The sequence below is a fragment of the Mauremys mutica genome, chromosome 10 (assembly GCF_020497125.1).
Source record: "Mauremys mutica isolate MM-2020 ecotype Southern chromosome 10, ASM2049712v1, whole genome shotgun sequence".
Taxonomy (NCBI): Eukaryota; Metazoa; Chordata; order Testudines; family Geoemydidae; genus Mauremys; species Mauremys mutica.
Window position 1 is genome coordinate 54,490,520 of NC_059081.1, and position 19,311 is coordinate 54,509,830.

Consider the following 19,311-nt stretch of genomic DNA (forward strand, 5'->3'; position numbering starts at 1 on the left):
CCAGCGCTACCTTTCTTAAGCGTAACTTATTTAAACAGCTCCTTCAGCCTAGATTTTTTTTTTATTATTATTCCCTGGCCATTGTCCCTGGAAATATGTTTGTAAAGGAAATGGCTTCTTAGCCTTAACTACACTGACCCCACAATTACTCAAAAGCATTGCCCTTATCTTTTCAAGGGGCAGCAATATTCAAGAATCAAGAAACCTTATTAGTGACTGTTTACACTGCAACTGGGAGGTTTGATTCCCAGTGCAGATAGACAGATATGCTAGCTCACAGTGAAAATAGCATTGTGGACATTGCAGCATGGGCAGTGGTCCAGGCTAGCCACCCAAGCTTGGACCCAGGGAGTGAGGCGGGCTTGGACTCAGGCGGGTAGCCCAAGCCACTGCCTGTGCTGCAATGGTCACACTGCTATTTTTAGCATGCTGGCTTGAGTGAGCTAGCACAAATCGCTCTACCTATGCTGGAAATCACATCTCCTAGACAGCGTAAACATACTGTGACAGAGTACTGATAGCCAATAGCTAATTCCCCACAAGCTCTGATGGAAGGGTAGAAGACGAATTACCTAATCAGGCTGTGGGCTGATGAACTAAGGGGTTAATTATCCCATCAGCTGAGAAAGTAGTTAAAAAGCACAAGAAGGAAGTAAAAAGGGAAAAAGAAATCTTCCTAGTCAGAGTCCCTTTCTTTTCCCTGGAGAAAGGGCTGAGGATTGAAGGATGCTCCAAGTAGAAGATACAGAATGAATTATATTCCAATTTTTTTATAACATTTATTTTATAGCTTTCGTCTGTAGCTTTTATTCTTTTCAGTATTTTCTGCTCATCTAAGTTAACTAGTTTAATTGTTTTCCTAATATTTCTTGTACATATATGTAAAGTCTTGTTGTTTCCAATGTATACATTGCAATGAGGTCCAGTTTTCTCTGTGGGATCTCCCATGCTTTGCTGCACATTTGAAAATAAAAAGTTGTCAAAACAAAAAATTACAAAAATATTACCTGAGCCAACTGTGGCAAAAATTTTACAGTCGTCTTCAATAATTTTCCTTTCCCAGTTGGTCTGGGCTACAAAAAAGAACAAAAAGAAAATAAATTATATAAATATTTAAACTAGTACTACTAAACTTCTATGCATGCTAAAACTTATGATTTATACTATAATTTTGTTTTTGTTTTCTGTCCAATAATTTTCACAAATATAATCACTTCATTTCCCCTATTCTCTGTAGATGATGGTTTCAAAAGATATGACTACACTGTGTCTGGGAACATACATACAGCCTGGAGCCTGGGTAGACAGACTTGTGCTAACTCTTCTAAAAACTGCAGTGTGGCTGCAGCGGCTAGGGTTATCACCTGTCTGGGTTTTCCCAGGATTGTCCCTTTTTTGAGGTAGCTGTCCCAGGAAATCCTTCAGGGTGTTCAGTTCACACTACTGGCTATCCCATGAAATAGGTAAGGGCAGTGGTGAGCTGCAGCCGGTTCCCACCGGTTCGCGAGAACCGGTTGTTAAATTTAGAAGCCCGTTTAGAACCGGTTGTCCCTCGAGGGACAACTAGTTCCAAAAAGGCGTTTAAATTTAACAAAAGCTCTAGCAGCTCCCTACCCTTCCCCCGGCCCCAGCTCACCTCATTCCGCCTCTGCCTCCTCTTCTGAAGCTCCTCCGGCTTCTCCTCCCCCTTCCGAGCTTCCCGCGAATCAGCTGTTCGCACAGGAAGCCTGGGAGGGCTGAGAAGGAAGCAGCGGCTTCCTGCAGGTGAGCTTGAGCTGGGGCCGGGGGCGGCAGGAGGGCTCCAGGCACCGCACCGCCTGGCGAGGTCGCGGCCGGACCTGGGGGCCGGGTGGCGCAGCTCCTGCCCCCCCCGGTCCGGCCACGACCTCGCCGGGCAGCGCGGCGCGGCTCCTGCCCGGCCCCCGGGTCCGGCCCCGACATTGGCCGGGCGGCGCGGCTCCTGCCCGGCCCCCAGGTCCAGCCGTGAACTTGGCCAGGCGGTACGGCTCCTGCCCGGCCCATGGGTCCGGCCCCGACCTCGGCCGGGCGGCGCGGCTCCTGCCCGGCCCATGGGTCCGGCCCCGACCTCGGCCGGGCGGCACAGCTCCTGCCCGGCCCCCGGGTCCGGCCCCGACCTCGGCCGGGCGGCACAGCTCCTGCCCGGCCCATGGGTCCGGCCCCGACCTCGGCCGGGCGGCACAGCTCCTGCCCGGCCCCCGGGTCCGGCCCCGACCTCGGCCGGGCGGCACAGCTCCTGCCCGGCCCCCGGGTCCGGCCCCGACCTCGGCCGGGCGGCACAGCTCCTGCCCGGCCCCCGGGTCCGGCCCCGACCTCGGCCGGGCGGCGCAGCTCCTGCCCAGCCCCCGGGTCCGGCCCCGACCTTGGCCGGGCGGCTCCGGTCCCAGCCCCAGTCCCAGCCCAGCTGGGCCCCTACCTCCAGGCAGCACGGTAAGGGAGCAGGGAGGGGGTGTTGGATAGAGGGCAGGGGAGTTGAGGGGGTGGATTAGTGTCGGAGCGGTCAGAGGGCAGGGAACAGAGGGATTGAATGGGGGCAAGAGTCCGGGGGGGGGCAGTCAGAAAGGAGCAGGGGTTGGATGGGGTGGTGGGGGGCAGTTAGGGGTAGGGATTCCAGGGACAGTCAGGGGATAGAGAGAAGGGGTGGTTGGATGGGGTAGGGGTCCCGGGGTGCCATCAGGAATGAGAGAAGGGGTTGGATGGGGTGGCAGGGGGACAGGGAAGGGGGGTGGATAGGGCAGGGGTCCGGGGGGGGCTGTCAAGGAAAATGGGGGGGTTGGATGGGGCAGGAGTCCCGGGGAGGGGCATGACCCCCTCGTGGGGTGAGGAGGAGGGAACCGGTTGTTAATATTTTGGCAGCTCATCACTGGGTAAGGGTGCTCAGTACATCATGCCAGCTGTGCAGTGTTATGGACTCAGGATCATCCCATATATCCTGGGTTTTTTGTACCTGAAAGGTGGCAATCCTAGCTGCATCATAGGCAGAGGCTCGGGTTAGCCACATGAGTCAAAGCCCACCTGGATCTGAGCTCAAGTCGCTAGCCAAATTGCCACCCATGGCATAACTTCCACATTGTATATTTTTAGCATGCTAGCTCATGCCAGCAGTACTGTAAACATACTCTTAAAGAGTCACTTTGTACCAGCAAGCATTCATATTAATATTTTGTCAACATATACACAACATACCTTTCTGCACACAAGATAACAGAAACAACCCTATGCTGTCTTTTATGTTTACCGCAGACTCTCAGAAATGTGGAGCTGCAAGGGGCCTCAAAACAGAGGTGCTGACTTTCACAGTTCCCAGGGGGTGCTCAACTCCCGCTCCACCCCAGGCCTCACCCCCACTCCATCCCTTCCCCCAAGCCTCTGCCCCTTCCCTTTCCCTCCGCCTCTTCCTGCCTCCCTCCTCCCCCATGCCTCCTGCACACCACTGAACTGATTTTTCCTTTCTAAGTGGGAAGTACTATCCTTGCCTTTACTGAATTTCATCTTGTTGAATTCAGATCAATTCTCCAATTTGTCAAGGTCATTTTGAATTCTAATCCTGTCCTCCTAAAACTTGGCAACCCCTCCCAACTTGGTGTTATCTACAAATCTTATAAGCATACACCCCACTCTATTATCCAAATCATTAATGAAAATATTGAATAGCACTAGACCCAGGACTGAGCAAACAGGACCCCACTATATATTCCCTTTCAGTTTGACAATGAGCCATTGATAATTACTTTCCGAGTATGGTCATTCAACCAGTTATGCACCCACCTTACAGTACCGTATTTTCCGGCGTATAAGACGACTTTTTTTACTAAAAAACAACCCCCAAAAATCGGGGGTCGTCTTATATGCCAGGTATAAACACTTCGGCTACATACAGAACGTCCCTGTGCTGATACTGTATGTACCGCGCTGAGCCAATCCCGGCAAGCGGTGTATTCTATTAATGCATACAAAGCCTGCTCGGATTGGCAAAGGTTGTAATAGCCCGCCTCTCTGACACCGCTCCCGTGAACGCTCCGCCCTCCTTCTCCTCCCCTTCCCCGGCTTCCCGCGAATCAAATGTTCACGGGAAGCCTGAAAAAAGGAGCAGGCAGGTAAGCCAGGTGTGTGGGGGAGGGGGCGGGACGGCTCCTCCTGGCCCTGGCCGAGTGCCCCAGCCCGGTCCCAGCCAAGCACCCCCGGCTCGGGCTGGTCCCGCCTGCGCGGCTCGGACCTGGCCCAGCTCGGGCCCCACGGCTGCGGCTCGGGCCCGGCCAGGGGAGTCGGGCCCCGCGGCTGCGGCTCCGGCTCCAGTGTCGGCCGGGCCCAGGGAGTCGGGCCCCGCGGCTGCAGCTCCGGCTCCGGTGCCGGCCCGGGCAGTCTGGCCCCGCGGCTGCGGCTGCGGCTCCGGTGTTGGCCGGGCCCGGGGAGTTGGGCCCCGCGGCTGCGGCTCCGGCACCGGTCCCGGTGTCGGCCAGGCCCGGGGAGTCGGGCCCCGCGGCTGCGGCGCCGGTCCCGGTGTCGGCTAGGCCCGGGGAGTCGGGCCCCGCGGCTGCGGCGCCGGTCCCGGTGTCGGCCTGGGGAGCCGGGCCCCGCGGCTGCGGCGCCGACCCTGGCCCCCGGCAGGGGTAAGAGGCCAGGGCCAGGGCTGGGACTGGGGCGGGGGAGGAGGGGTTGGATCAGGCAGAGGTTCTGGGGGGGCAGACAGGGGATGGGGGGGTTGGGTATGCGCCGCATGGGAGTTCCTGGGGTCTGTTGTTATTAAATGGTGTTGCCTCGGAAGGGGGGGTAGTCTTATACGGCGAGTATAGGCCAAAACCTATGTTTTAACTGGAAAATTAGGGGGTCGTCTTATACGCCCAGTCGCCTTATACGCCGGAAAATACGATAATTTCATTTACACCACATTTCCCTAGTCTGCTTATGAAATTGCCATGCAGGACTGTGTCAAAAGTCTTACTAAAATCTAGATATATATCACATCTACTGATTCCCCCCTATCCACTAGGCCAGTAATCCTGTCAAAGAAGGAAATTAGGTTGGTTTGCATGATTTGTTCTTGACAAATCCATGCTGGCTATTCCTTATAACCATATATTCCTTCAGGGATTTACCAATTGATTGTTTCATAATTTGTTCCAGTATCTTTCCAGGTATCTGTGACACACTGTGCCCCATGTTCACCCCATTATATGATTATGATATATTGTGTACAAAGTATGCCTTGTGAGGTATCATTTGAAAACGCACATCTGCTGAATATTATTATCCTGCTGAAAAGTGAGTAACATCACTGCATATAAAATTGTGAGATGTTGCCACGATTGTCTTTGAGAAAATGGTCTGATAACGTTACCTAGAACTACAACATATTTCACTAACAAAGGCACACTAGGTGCTAAAAGACCATCATCTGCTTAATTGGATATTCTCCAAGAGGAGAATTGTAAACAAGAAATTTACAATTCATCTGAAGGACAGTTGGCAGCTCACATATTCCATGGAACTGCCTGACCCCATGACCCAGCAAAGACTTTTACAGGACAAAGGGTCAGAATATAAGAAGGGGAGAAAATGCCTTTAGACACCTCTCCGCCCCCACCTCTACTCATGGCAGCAAGATTTCTTGAAAGACAAAGGTGCATCACTGAACTGCGGGAGAGTGGTCCTAGCCTGGAGGTTTTTTCCATCCAGTACAGACTGTTGGAAGCTTTTGGGTGGGAGCAAACCTTTTTACTTTTAAACATATTAGCCTTGGTAAAGTTTAGGAAATAGCTTGCATGTTTATCTTTTTATTTCTTTTGTAACCAACTATGATTTTTATGCCTTATCACTTGTAAATCACTTAACATCTATCTTTCTCTAGTTAATAAATTTATTGTTTTATCTAAACTAATGTATTTGGATTGAAGTGTTTGGGAAGCCTCCACTTGAGACAACAAGGCTGGTACACATTTATTACACTTTATTGGAATGATGGATTAATTTATGAGCTTCTGCGGTCCAGTGGGCTACTGAACAGTACAAGATGCACATTTCTGGGGGGGGCAAGCCTGGGACTGAGGGATATGTGGGTGTTGCTTTGTATCTATTCATGGGTGGCTGGGCATAGAATTCATCTCCTCAGCTGGGACTGACTTTGCATGCGAGCGGCTGTGAGTGATCAAAGCCTGGATAGGTTTGCTGTTCACTAGCAATGCAGTATAAAAGGCATCCCAGGCTGGAGAGGTAAGGGGACACAGCAGTTCAGGTTTCAGCCTGAGGAATGTCATAGTATCAAAGTCAGGCTGACTGGTCTATAATTCCCCAGGTCCTCTTTGTTTCCTTTGTTAAAGATATGTACTGAGTTTGCTCTTCTCCAGTCTTCTGGGACCTCACCCTTTTTCCAGGAGTTCTCAAAGATAAGTGCAACCAGTTCCAAGATTGCTTCAGCTAGTTTAGTTCCTTAAGTACAGTAGGATGAATTTCATCAGGCCTTGCTAACTTGAATATCTCTAGCGTATCTAAATATTTGTTAACATGTTCTTTCCTTATTTTGGCTTGCATTGTTTCCCCTTTGTTGTTAATATTAATTGTGTTGAGTATCTAGTCACCATTAACTTTTTAAGTGAAGACTGAAACAAAATAGGCATTAAGCACCTCAGTTTTCTTGATGTCATCAGTTACTAGCTCTCCTTCCTCAAAAAGTATCTACACTTTCCTTCATCGTTCTCTTTCTCCTAATGTATTTAAAGAACCTCTTATTGCCTTTGATGTCCTTACTAGGGTGTAACTCATTTTATGCTTTACCCTTTCTGATTTGTTCTTACATGTTTGTGCTATTCTTTTGTACTCCTCCTTAGCAATTTGTCCATAGTTCCACATCCTGTAGGATTCCTTTCTGATTTTTCAGTTATTAAACAGCTTCTGATGAAGCCATACTGGTCTCTTCGTATTCTTCCTTCTGTGATGCTCTGTACCTCAGGGGAACACCCTGTACCCCCATGTTCATCCTTATAATATGATTGCGTGGTATCCAATGCAAAGTTTGTCATGTTGGGTGTCTTCGGAAGGCTCATGATGCACTGAGCATTGTTGTTATAGTAATGTTATAGGTTGGAATTTCATGTATATAGTTATGAAGCTGACAATGTGTCCTCATGGCTTAAAACAAGCCCAGGCACAACTCTCCAGGAGCAGAGGGGCAGTTCACACCTCATCAGGGCACATATGGGACAAACCCAGCCCAGTCTCACAGGAACAAAGGACACTGGCCTAGGCAGCAACAAAGGATCTGTTGGACTCTCAAGTGAGTCACCCCCCTTCCCTTGGTCAGTTTGGGACTATGATGAGGTAATGCTCACCTGACTCTGAAGGAGGGGGCAAAGCCAAGAGGGAAGAAAGAACATGATAAAAGGGAGAGACGCTTGCCATGCTCTTCCTCTCTCTTCCACCTCCATCTACAGACACCACCACCAAGCGACTGAAGAGCTGATCAAAGGGGAGAGCTTGGCTGAAGGGCAACTAGCCAGCTGTGGTGAGAAGCATCTAAGTTTGTAAGGGCACTGAAGGTGTTAAGATCAGTTTAGAATGCATTTTGCTTTTGTTTCATTTGACCAAATCTGACATGTGCATTGACTTATAATCACTTGAAATCTATCTTCTGTAGGTAATAAATTTGTTTATTCTACCTGAAGCAGTGTGTTTGGTTTGAAGCATGTCAGAGACTCCCCTTGGGATAACAAGCCTAGTACATATCAATTTCTTTGTTAAATTGACAAACTCATATAAGCTTGCAGCGTCCAGCAGACATAACCTGGACCCTGCAAGACAGAGGTTCCTAGCGTTGTGTCTGGGACTGGAGATATTGGTTAGTGTAATTCAGTTGCAAAATCCAAGCAGCAGCTGGCCAGAAGTGCTCACTCACTTACATGGAGCAGCTTACATGCTAGAGGCTGTGCATGAACAGCTCAGGAGTGGGGGGTTCTTGCAGCAGACCAGGGTAAGACTGGCTCCCGGAGTCAAGGATTGGAGTGACCTAGCAGATCACCGGTCTGTACAGACACATAAGATTTTGAGCAGATTCCCTCACTGATTTCCCTCTTGTTGCTCCTCTGACCCTACTGTTTTTCATGTCTTCCCACAACATCTAAACCTCTGTTAAGATCACCTTTTTTATATTTGCCTGTGGGCTTTTGTTACCTCCCCTGTTTGACACCACTTAATCCAATTATCATCATAAACTTGTGGTCAAAAATTTTCATTCAAATCTTTTTTGATGGAAAATGGTGTTTTTTCTAAACCAAAACTCTTGCAAAGTACTTTCAGTACATCAGAACATAAAATGATTTTCCACATTGATTACCCCCTTTATTTCCCTTTTTCCACTGAATGCAACCCAATTAATGATGTTATATGGGCTTTTTTCCCCTCACTTTTTCTGTTTTTTGTTGTTGTTGTTGTTGTTCTTCAATTTTTCACTCTACATTTTCCAAACCTGGAGAAGCTTTTAAAAGGACAGAATAGCAAAGGAAAAATTACAGAGTGAAAAAAACAATTCTTCCACCACAGGACTGGATTTTTCACCCTAGACCAATACAAGTAGCTGATGGTTCACTTATGAGCCCTTGAGATCCACACAGATCTTGCATCTGCACCTCTTCAACACTGCTGTACAGCTAAGTTTTGTTTCAGCCTTGGGGCAGCAAAGTTTCCATGAGCCATGCTGTCAGCCAGCTCCTCCATCTACAGGAACTTCCATGAAGGAAGTTACCCCTCTGCATTATGAAATCAGCACAAGTTACTGCAGATTCTCCCCCCATAAGTTTTGTGTGGGAAAAGACAGTTACCTTTTCCATAACTGGTGTTCTTCAAGATGTGTTGCTCATGTCTATTCCACAATGGTGCGCGTGCTTACCCCGTGCACCGGTGTCTGAAGTTTTTCCCCTAGCAGTACCCATAGCAGAGCGCCCCTAGCAACCCCTGGAACAGCGCCTCCATGCTGCGGTATAAGAGGCGCTGCGCGCTCCCCCCACCCTCAGTTCCTTCTTGCCAGACAACTCCGACAGGGGAAGGAGGGTGGGATGTGGAATAGACATGAGCAACACAACTTGAAGAACACCAATTATGGAAAAGGTAACTGTCTTTTCTTCTTCAAGTGATTGCTCATGTGTATTCCACAATAGGTGATTCCAGGCTATATCTGTTGGAGGTGGATAGGAGTTCACAAATTCTCGGGACGGACCACGGCCCTGCTGAACCCAACATCTTCCCTGATCTGGGAGACGATCGCATAATGCGAGGCGAACGTGTGAACTGAAGACCATGTGGCAGCCCAGCAAATGTCCTGAATGGGGACATGGGCTAAAAAGGCAGCCGACGAGGCTTGCACCCTAGTCAAGTGTGCCCTCAGAACTGACAGCGGAGGGACTCCCACCAGGTCATAACAGGTACGGATGCATGAGGTGATCCAGTTGGAGAGTCGCTGAGTGGAGATCATCCGACCCCTCACATGTTCGGCCAAGGCGATGAACAGCTGCGAAGACTTCCTGAATGGCTTAGTCCGCTCCAGGTAAAAAGCCAGAGCCTATCTCACATCCAGCGAGTGGAGGCGGCGCTCCTCACTGGACACATGGGGCTTGGGACACAGGACCGGCAGGAAAATGTCCAAACCCATGTGGTAGGCGGAGACCACCTTCAGAAGGAACGAAGGATGTGGGCGGAGCTGGACCTTATCCTTATGGAACACCGTGTATGGGGGCTCGGACGTCAGGGCCCTGAGTTCTGAGACCCACCTAGCCAACGTGATCGCTACCAGGAAGGCTACATTCCATGAGAGGTGTGACCAGGAGCATGTAGCTAGCGGCTCAAACGGGGGACCCATCAGCTGGGCCAGCACTAAGTTCAGGTCCCACTGTGGGACCGGGGGCCTAACATACGGGAATAGACAATCCAATCCCTTAAGGAATCAGCCAGTCATAGCATGGGAGAATACCGTGTGCCCCTGCACCGGCGGATGGAAGGCTGATATGGCCACCAAGTGTACCTTGACGGCGAGGGCGCCAGACCTTGGGCTCTAAAGTGAAGGAGGTAGTCCAAAATGAGCTGGATTGGGGCAGCCACAAGGGAGACACCCCATTCAACCGCTCATCAGGAAAACCGAGACCACTTTGCCAAGTAGGCTCAGCGCATGGAGGGCCGACTGCTTTCCAAGAGGACACGCTGAACCTTTTCCGAGCACCTTCTTTCCTCCCGGCCTAACGATTGAGCAGCCACGCCATGAGGTGGAGTGCCGCTAGGTTGGGGTGGAGGAGGTGGCCCTGGTCCTGAGAGAGCAGGTCCAGGTGGGACGGTAACGGCTGAGGCGGGACGACCACCAGGCTCATGAGGGTCCCGTACCAATGCTGCCTGGACCATGCCGGGGCAATCAGGAGGACCCAGGTCCTGCCCGTCTTCATCTTTTCCAGGACCTTGCCACTAGTGTAAATAATTACACAAAGAGCAAGGTAGTACAGAATATTTTTTTATGTAAAAAGTTAAACTGCTAATGCCACCAGAGAAGTGCTGACAGTGCCATGCATGGGCTAAATCCAATGTTCAGTTATAGTGAAAAAAATGTATGCCTCACTATTCCTTATCCAGTTTACTGTGCATATTTACTATAATAAACCAAATCCCAGAAGTCCCTAAATATGTGGGTTATCTTTCTATTTAATCTTGATTGTATAAGATGATCTTTAACAGGTATTTAGGTATATAATTTCACTATGGAGCCACCTGCTAACATTCATAGCTGAAGTTGCAAATCAGCACTCTGTTATATATGCAGTGTTTATACCCTGCATAATTCTGAAAATAAATTTAATCTTAAACTGTTCATGCTCCTTCCCTCATACAAGAATTCCCTATATGCAGCAAACTGTACCAAGCTACCATCGAACTTGCTTCTGCAGTTTATAATACATTTTATAATGACTTTAGAGAAAGCTCTGCCCCTTAAAAATCCTGTAAGAACAGCAACCCAGAAACAAAATGTCAGTTTATGTTTACATTTCAAAACTAATTTTAAAAGTATATGAACAGCTGCAAGGAGGATTATATCACTTTTGAATATCTCATTTTAAAGAATTCAAAGCACAGACACTGCACTTTTGTTTTCCTAGAAGAGGATATCATCCTGCAATCAACTTTCCACTAATGAGATGAATATGTGAAAGTCTCCTTCAACAAATATGGTTATACCACCTGCTCTGTTACTCAAACAGTATGCGTGTTTAAGTAAATGTCAGAGAGGAAAAACAAGTCATTTCAAAAAATTTAATCCAGTCTGTTTACTTAAGACAAAATATAAAAAATTTCCATCCAGTTCAAAAGAAAACCCCCTACATATGCGAGATTAGCATAAATATAAGTAACAACTAGCCTGAAACCATACATAAGCAAAATACTGAAGTAAAAGAATGCCCTCCTCTGTTTAAAAGTATGCACAAATTCTGCATATATTGCTATGATTCTATTATCAGGCTATTTGAAAAACAAACACTCTAGGTTTTATATGGAGTTACCAGGTGGAGGGGAAGAGGTTACAATACTCCCTGTGGTCTTGATCTTGCAAAGACTTATGCATGTACTTAGCTTTTGCACAGGGCCGGCTCTAGGCACCAGCGGGCCAAGCACCTGCTTGGGGCGGCATCCTGGGGAGGGCGGCAGAGGGCCCCGGTGGACCATGCCTGCGGGAGGTCCACCGGAGCCGCTGACCCGCAACCGCCAGAGTGCCGCCCCGCCCCAGCAAATCCTAGCCGCGGCTGGGAGTTAAAAGGCTCTGGGCTGCCCGCCGCCGCGGGGAGCCCGGAGCCCTCTGATTCCCCGCCGCGGCTGGGAGTTAAAAGGCTCTGGGCTCCCCGCCGCCGCGGGCAGCTCAGAGGCTTCTGATTCCCAGCCGCGGCTGGGAGTTAAAAGGCTCTGGGCTCCCCGCAGGGGGAGCCCAGAGCCCTTTAGACACGCCTGCCGCCCTAAGGGCGCACGGACTGCCCCCCCCAGCCCAGGGCGGCAATTCAGTGCGCTGCTTGGGGCGGCAAAAACTCTAGAGCCGGCCCTGCTTTTGCACAGTGAGTAGCAGTACTATTGATTTTAGGACTATTTACACTGGTAAAGTTAAGCCCATGCATAAATCTCTGCAGGATGAGGAGCTATGTGTACAACCCTAAGCCAAGCACCTCTTCTCTCTTCCTTAAATCCTTAACACCTTGTTCTCCATAGCTATAACTCCCTCCGCTCTTTCCTACTGGTACCCATTGTCTTCCCTATCCTAAACTTATAGATGTAGGGCACATGTCTTATTCTATTTGTAAAATATCAGAACACATTTACTCTGTTTTAAAAAAAATCTGATGAAGCATGGCAACATTTGATTACGCACTGAAAGCTCCTCACATTTGGGTGTTGTGATATAAATGAATTAGTGAGAGTGATACAAGCCTGGCTGAAGTGATTTAAAGACAGAGGCGGTGACCAGTATGTACACAGGAACATGAAGGGAATAAGGTAGCAGTGGGTGATGCCAAGTGGTGCTGGCAGTGGGCACAAGAGGTCACCACAATAGTGGTGGTGTGCACATATGTTCCTCGTGGCTGCAGCAGCAATAACAAGGTCATCATGGTAGCAAAGGGATCACTTTAGTAGGTTATTGCAACAGCAGGGAAATAAACCATTGTGGAGTGGAGGGGGAAATCAGTGCAGAAGCAGGGGGCCGGTAGCGGGACGTCATTATGAAGCAGGGAAATAGCTGTAGCTGGCACAGGAAGGTCAGTGCAGGATGGGGCAGGTCAGTGCGGGGCTGTCTCTGGGGGCGTTGGGGGAGCGCAACATGATGGCAGTGAGGGAGCTCAGTGTGGCGCAGGAGGTGGGCAGGTGGGGGGCCGGGGAGGGCAGCGGTCAGTAAAGCAGGAGGCCAGTGCAGGGCCGGGTGTTGCTTTGGTGGTCAGGGAGAGCAGTACAGGTCGAGCGGTCAGTGCGGGCTGGGGGTCGCTCTGGGGCAGAGGAGGTGTCAGGTGAGTGTGAGGTCAGTGGCTGTAGCGGAGCAGGGGGGCAGTGGGGGGGGGAAGGCCGGGCGGTCAGTGCGGGCTGGGGGGTTGCTCTGGGGGCAGAGGAGGTGTCAGGTGAGTGTGAGGTCAGTGGCTGTAGCGGAGCAGGGGGGCAGTGGGGGGGGGAGGGGTTGCTGGGGGGGAGGCCGGGCGGTCAGTGCGGGCTGGGGGGTTGCTCTGGGGGCAGAGGAGGTGTCAGGTGAGTGTGAGGTCAGTGGCTGTAGCGGAGCGGGGGGCAGTGTGGGGGAGGGGTTGCTGGGGGGGAGGCCGGGCGGTCAGTGCGGGCTGGGGGGTCGCTCTGGGGGCAGAGGAGGTGTCAGGTGAGTGTGAGGTCAGTGGCTGTAGCGGAGAAGGGGAGCAGTGTGGTGGGGGGGAGGCCAGGCGGTCAGTGTGGGGCCGGGAGTTGCTGCGGGGGGCAGGGGAGGTCAGTAGGGGTCAGGCTGGGGGGTCGCTCTGGGGGCAGAGGAGGTGTCAGGTGAGTGTGAGGTCAGTGGCTGTAGCGGAGCAGGGGGGCAGTGTGGGGGAGGCAGAGGAGGTGTCAGGTGAGTGTGAGGTCAGTGGCTGTAGCGGAGCAGGGGGGCAGTGTGGGGAAGGGGTTGCTGGGGGGGGAGGTCGGGCGGTCAGTGTGGGGCCGGGAGTTGCTGCGGGGGGCAGGGGAGGTCAGTGGGGGTCAGGCTGGGGGGTCGCTCTGGGGGCAGAGGAGGTGTCAGGTGAGTGTGAGGTCAGTGGCGGTAGCGGAGGAGGGGGGCAGTGTGGGGGAGGGATTGCTGGGGGGGGGGGAGGCCGGGCGGTCAGTGTGGGGCCGGGAGTTGCTGCGGGGGGCAGGGGAGGTCAGTGGGGGTCAGGCTGGGGGGTCGCTGTAGCGGGCATGGGGCAGGGCGGCGATGGAAGCCGCTGAGCAGGCGCGGGGAGGTCGCTCCCAAGGCCCGTCCCCCTCACCTGCTCGCTGCCCATGTCTGCGGCTCCTGCTGGCTCGGGGGCTCCGCTCCCACGCACGCTCCTGCCAGCTCCCCCGGGCCCAGTCGCCGGCGCGAAAGGGAGGGGCTGTTGTATAGAGGGAAGCCCCGTTGCTTAGCAGCGGTTCGGGCCCAGGCTCCGCCTTCGTCGCGAGACGCAGAACGAATCCCAACGGTCCCCGCCGGCACTGCGCGCGCCTGATTGGCCCGGAGCTTGGGGTGGCCCTAAAGCGCTGTGAGAGCGGCTCTGGGTTGGGTATTGCGGGTGAGGCGTCAGCAGCCTCTGGGGGGCGGGGAAATGGATTGAGCGAGACGCTCTCCCCGCTCCCCGAACGCCTCCAGACTAGCCCGGCGCTGCGGAGCTAGGGGGCGGTTGTCTTCTGAAGCAGCGATAGCCGCTAACGGTGCACTACTGGCCGCGCCAGCGCAAGGTTGCTGTCGCCGTGACAGTCCCTGGGGGGGGACGTCCAAGGGGGCTACTGCTTGGGAGCATGGCTAGGGGGCGCTGCGGGGGAGGGGGCCGCCCGGGTCCAGAGGCACCGGCTGCAGGGGCCAGCAGGACACCACTGCCCCAGCTGGCGCCCCAGGAACACTGCCCGGGCCGCTCGAGCAGAAGCAGCTGCTTGGGCGGCCCTGGGGTCAGCTACAGTGGCCCCTGCAGAAGTCACAGAGGTTGTAGAAAGTCATGGAGCCTGTGATGCCTGTGACAAGCATAGAGCGCTTGTTATGATGGTGAGCGAGACTAAGTTGGGAGTTTAAACAGACATTGAAGAGTTCTGTGAAAGCGTGTCAGAAGCTGGTCCAGTAAAATACATTGCTTCACCCACCTTGGTTCACGTCAACGAGTATTGTGCCTGATAAAATATCCACCTCCATAACAGCACACAGTAAACAGTCACCACAAAAACAAACAAAACAAAACTTGCTGCTGTTTTGCAACATTCAAAATAATTTTTGTACTGATATTGAAATGATTCCTAGAAAGTCAAATAGAGCAAACTTAACACATTGACCCGTTAATTGCAGGGAACACTAAGAGGAATAAAGATTGTTTTCTTATTTAAATATAGTATTGTATAAGTCCTTAACTACACATAATTTCCTTGATAATTGCAATAGCTTCTTTTGGCCACTGAGGGGTGTACGTTCAACATTAAAACTGAAATGCTATGCCAAAGGAAAAACAGGATATTCAGGAATGTACACCAGAACCATGACAATGTACTCCTTTGCTAATGATTTATAGTTACAATTTTCATCGTCCCACAACACCACAATTCAAGTATTAACATGTGAAGAAGTAACCTCTGCTTGGTAAGCTTGGGGTCTAGTCCTGCTTCCTCTGAAGTCAATGGAATGTTGCCATTGTCTTCATTGAGGTTGAGGACAAAAGTGAGAGTCACACTGGTCTATGCACACAAATTTCACCAATTTAACCAAATCTGGTACTAAATCAATATGGCTAACTCAATTCAACTCTTCTGTGTGAACACTCTTAAATCAGTTTGTGTCTACACAAAAGAGTTGCACCAATTGAACTAAATCAATTTAAAATCCACATTTAGTTCAATTGGTGCAATTTCTGTATGTAAGCTGAGACCATGTTTTGGTTTAAATAAGATAACAAAATAGTTTTATATTAAACATAACCACATATTAAAAGGAAATGAATTTCACATATGCTTGCTTTATATCATTTTTCAAATCGATAAACAAGAGGATAGGGCTGAGAGTATTTCTCAGTGGAAATAGGTCCCATATGAAGAGAGGTTAAAGGAGCTAGGACTTTTCAAGCTTGGAAAAGAGGAGACTAAGGGGGGGATATGATAGATGTATATAAAATCATGAGTGGGGTGGAGAAAGTGAATAAGGAAGTTATTTACTTGTTCCCATAATATAAGAACTAGGGGCCACCACCTGAAATTGATGGGCAGGTTTAAAACAAATAAAAGGAAGTTCTTCACACAGCACACAGTCAATGTGTAGAACTCCTTGCCTAGAGAGGTTGTGAAGGCTAGGACTGTAACAGGGTTTAAAACAGAACTAGATAAATTCATGGAGGTTAAGTCCATTAATGGCTATTAGCCAGGATGGGTAAGGAAGGGTGTCCCTAGCCTCTGTTTGTCAGAGGGTGGAGATGGATGGCAGGAGAGAGATCACTTCATCATTACCTGTTAGTTTCACTCCCTCTGGGGCACCTGACATTGGCCATTGTTGGTAGACAGGATACTGGGCTGGATCGACCTTTGGTCTGACCCAGTATGGCTGTTCCTATGTACTTGACTTTCAGCTTTGTATGTCAGGCAGCTGAAGCATATGTATTCATTTGACCATATTTCAGTTTTTATCAGGTAAGCAAAAAGTTATCACCATCTAAAGTGATAGCTATGACTATCTAAAGTCATACTTCATCCTTTTATTTGCCCACTAAAACAGCTTATCATGTTTCATTAGTTAGTGGCCTCCTGGTTACCTAACTATATTTACATTATTGCTTGGGGCAACAGAAAAAACTTTCCTTATTTGACCTGCCAGTTCTTTAGAAAAGTATGTTGTCACTATATCAGCAACCAGTTCAAATTTGACAAAAGGTTACAAGTGTGAAACAGAGCATGTAGTCTGAACGTTTCAATTAGTAGAAGATTTTACCTTAATAATTACAGTAACCTTGTTACTTATCCACCAAGTGACATTTTCTGCGCTTTCAATGATAAAGTATTTGTGGTCATGAGAGGAAGTCTCAGTTGCAGGTACAATTTATCAAGTGGATGGCTCAACATAAAGAGGAGTGTGTGGAACCACAAATTCAAGAAAGGCTCAGAGCTAGATCCACAAAGATTTAGGTACTTTCCTAGACACCTAAGTTTCTGCTAATAAAGTCCCTGGTGCCTACATTTCTGCCAAAGTGCATGGACAAAACTGTCTAAGCTGCTTGGTGCCTAGCTCCTACCTAAGTCCGGGTGGCATTTACAAACTAGGTGTACCCGACCTATCTGACCTTCAGGTCCTGATCTGCTGCCCTGAGTAAACTGTCAAATGACTTGGTGCCTGATTGTGAGAAATGCTGAACACCTGCATTTCTGACTGAAATCTATAGAAATTCTGCAGGTTCAGCACTTTGAAATCAGGCCCTTTATCTGCAAGTGAACATCACAGATGCAACATAATACAGCAAGGGAGTTTATAAAGGGACAAAATAGAAAGTCTGCTTATCTAAATCAGCAGCAATATAGGGCAATAACCCAGCCAGCATTTTAATGCTGGTGATTTAGCCAAGTACGCCATTAGATTTTACAGGGTTTTATTCTGACTTTGACCTATGTTACCACACTGGCTCTGCTGGGTCTCAAAAATAAAGGGCAAAATAGTCACTGCTGTTACTTTATCAGCTTCAGTAGAATTACACCAGTAATTAATTGCTCGGTATATATTTGTCTTCATGCCAGATTTTTTTTTTAAAAAGCATCTTTGTAAAAGCATCTTTGAATTAATTCCCTCATATCCTTGCATCCATAAAGGCCATTAGCTGCTGTCAGGCTTCTCCCCCAACCCCCATCTGAACTCTGGGGTACACATGAAAGACTCCCCTAAATCTTATATTCTACCAGTTTAGGTTAAAACTTCCAAGGCACAAATTCTTTTCCTTGTCCTTGGACGGTATTGCTGCCACCACCAAGTGATTTACACAAAACTTCAAGGAAGGATCACTTGGAATCCCTATACGCCCCAAAATATCCCCCCAAGCCCTTTCACCCCCTTTCCTGGGGAGGCTTGAGAATAATATACCAAACAATTGCCTTAGCAATGTGAGCACAGACCAGACCCTTTGTCTTCAGAACACTGAAATCAATCAGGTTCTTAAAATAAGAAACAAGTAAAAGAATCACACCTGCAAAATCAGGATAGAAGGTAACTTTACAGGGTAATAAAAAGATTTAACACACAGAGGATTCCCCTCTGGGCTCAACTTCACAGTTACAAAAACAGGAATAAAACTACTTTTGTAGCATAGGGAAATTCACAAGCCCAAAACAAAAGATAACCTAACACATTTCCTTGCCCTACTTATAATTGCTGTGGTTTTAGATGGATTATTCCAGGTATAGTTTCAGGAAATATACCTGCTTGGATTCTCCCTCTGTCCAGGGAGGGAACAACAAAAGAGAACAAACAAATCCTTCTCCTCCCCCACCACCCCAGATTTGAAAGCATCTTCTTTCCTCATTGGTCCTTCTGGTCAGGTGCCAACTAGGTTATTTGAACTGCTTAACCCCTTACAGGTAAGGCAGTTGCTACCCTTCCCTCTATTTTAATGACAGCTGCTCACTGCAATAGAGCAGAATGAGAATTAGAAATAGTCCAAATGGCAAATGTGAGATGAGATGAGCCCTACTAGAGGTTGTAATTACCCAGTAAATCTCTAACATTACATACATTATGTTCACACACAAGAGAATATAATGTGAAAATGGTTTTAACAATATACATTTGGAATAGTTATATTACACAAGTGGCTCACAGGCTAGTGAGCATGACTAGAGAATTGGTCAGATAATCATTCATGAGCTAGGGACTGGGCTTTGGTATGGAAATTGAGTGCATATGGGCACATATGAAATGTGCACTTGCAAAATGTAGGAGCATGGATTTTAAGGTAAGTGTCATTAGTATGGTGTTCGAGATTTTCATGTCCGTTAGTAGTTTTCCTTACCAGGTGCTGTAGGTTAAATCTATGGAGATTAGGAAGTAGGAGGAGTGCTCCACAGGAAGGAACTGGAAAGCTCAAGAGGCTAGTTATGGGATATAGAACTTTCCATCTCTAAATTGTCAGCTCAAATCCAGGCCAACTTTCTCAGACATTTCCTCAGACATAAAATTCTCTCAGAAGGTACTGAACAACTACATATCACTGCCTTCAGCACAATGCAAATATCTCTTTGCAACAGCATTTCCACAGTATACTCCTCCCATGCACCCCCGCCATGCTAGTAAAGGAGAATAGGAAGAGAAGACATGGAAGCTTACTTATATAATTCTGTCAGGCATGCTGATACATGATAATGTTCACCATAAAACTACCTAGAAAGTCTGTCAGTGCCAACATCTCTTAAAAATACCCATGGCTATTTGGATTGTGATTAGATAAAATATAAATATCGAACTGAGACTAGGATGCACACTTGATGGTAACCATCTCAACAGGAATTTTAGCTTGATCATTGTGGCTGAATTCTGCCCTGTGATAATGTACTCATGGCCAGAGAAGTTTTGTGCTTTATCCTCTTCCCCAAGAT

At 49.0% G+C, this 19,311-nt stretch overlaps 1 protein-coding gene across 1 annotated transcript in view; it reads right to left on the minus strand.

Moving 5' to 3' along the window:
• Positions 1 to 14,131, minus strand: part of DNAH7 (dynein axonemal heavy chain 7) — a 248,353-nt gene extending 234,222 nt beyond the window's left edge. Inside the window, exons 1-2 of the mRNA XM_045031804.1 lie at positions 14,001 to 14,131; positions 1,008 to 1,073 (exon numbers count right to left, since the gene is read on the minus strand). Coding sequence (XP_044887739.1) covers positions 1,008 to 1,073; positions 14,001 to 14,015 — 81 coding nt within the window. The 5' untranslated portion in view covers positions 14,016 to 14,131. The remainder of the gene's footprint in view (positions 1 to 1,007; positions 1,074 to 14,000) is intronic.
• Positions 14,132 to 19,311: the final 5,180 nt, after the last annotated feature.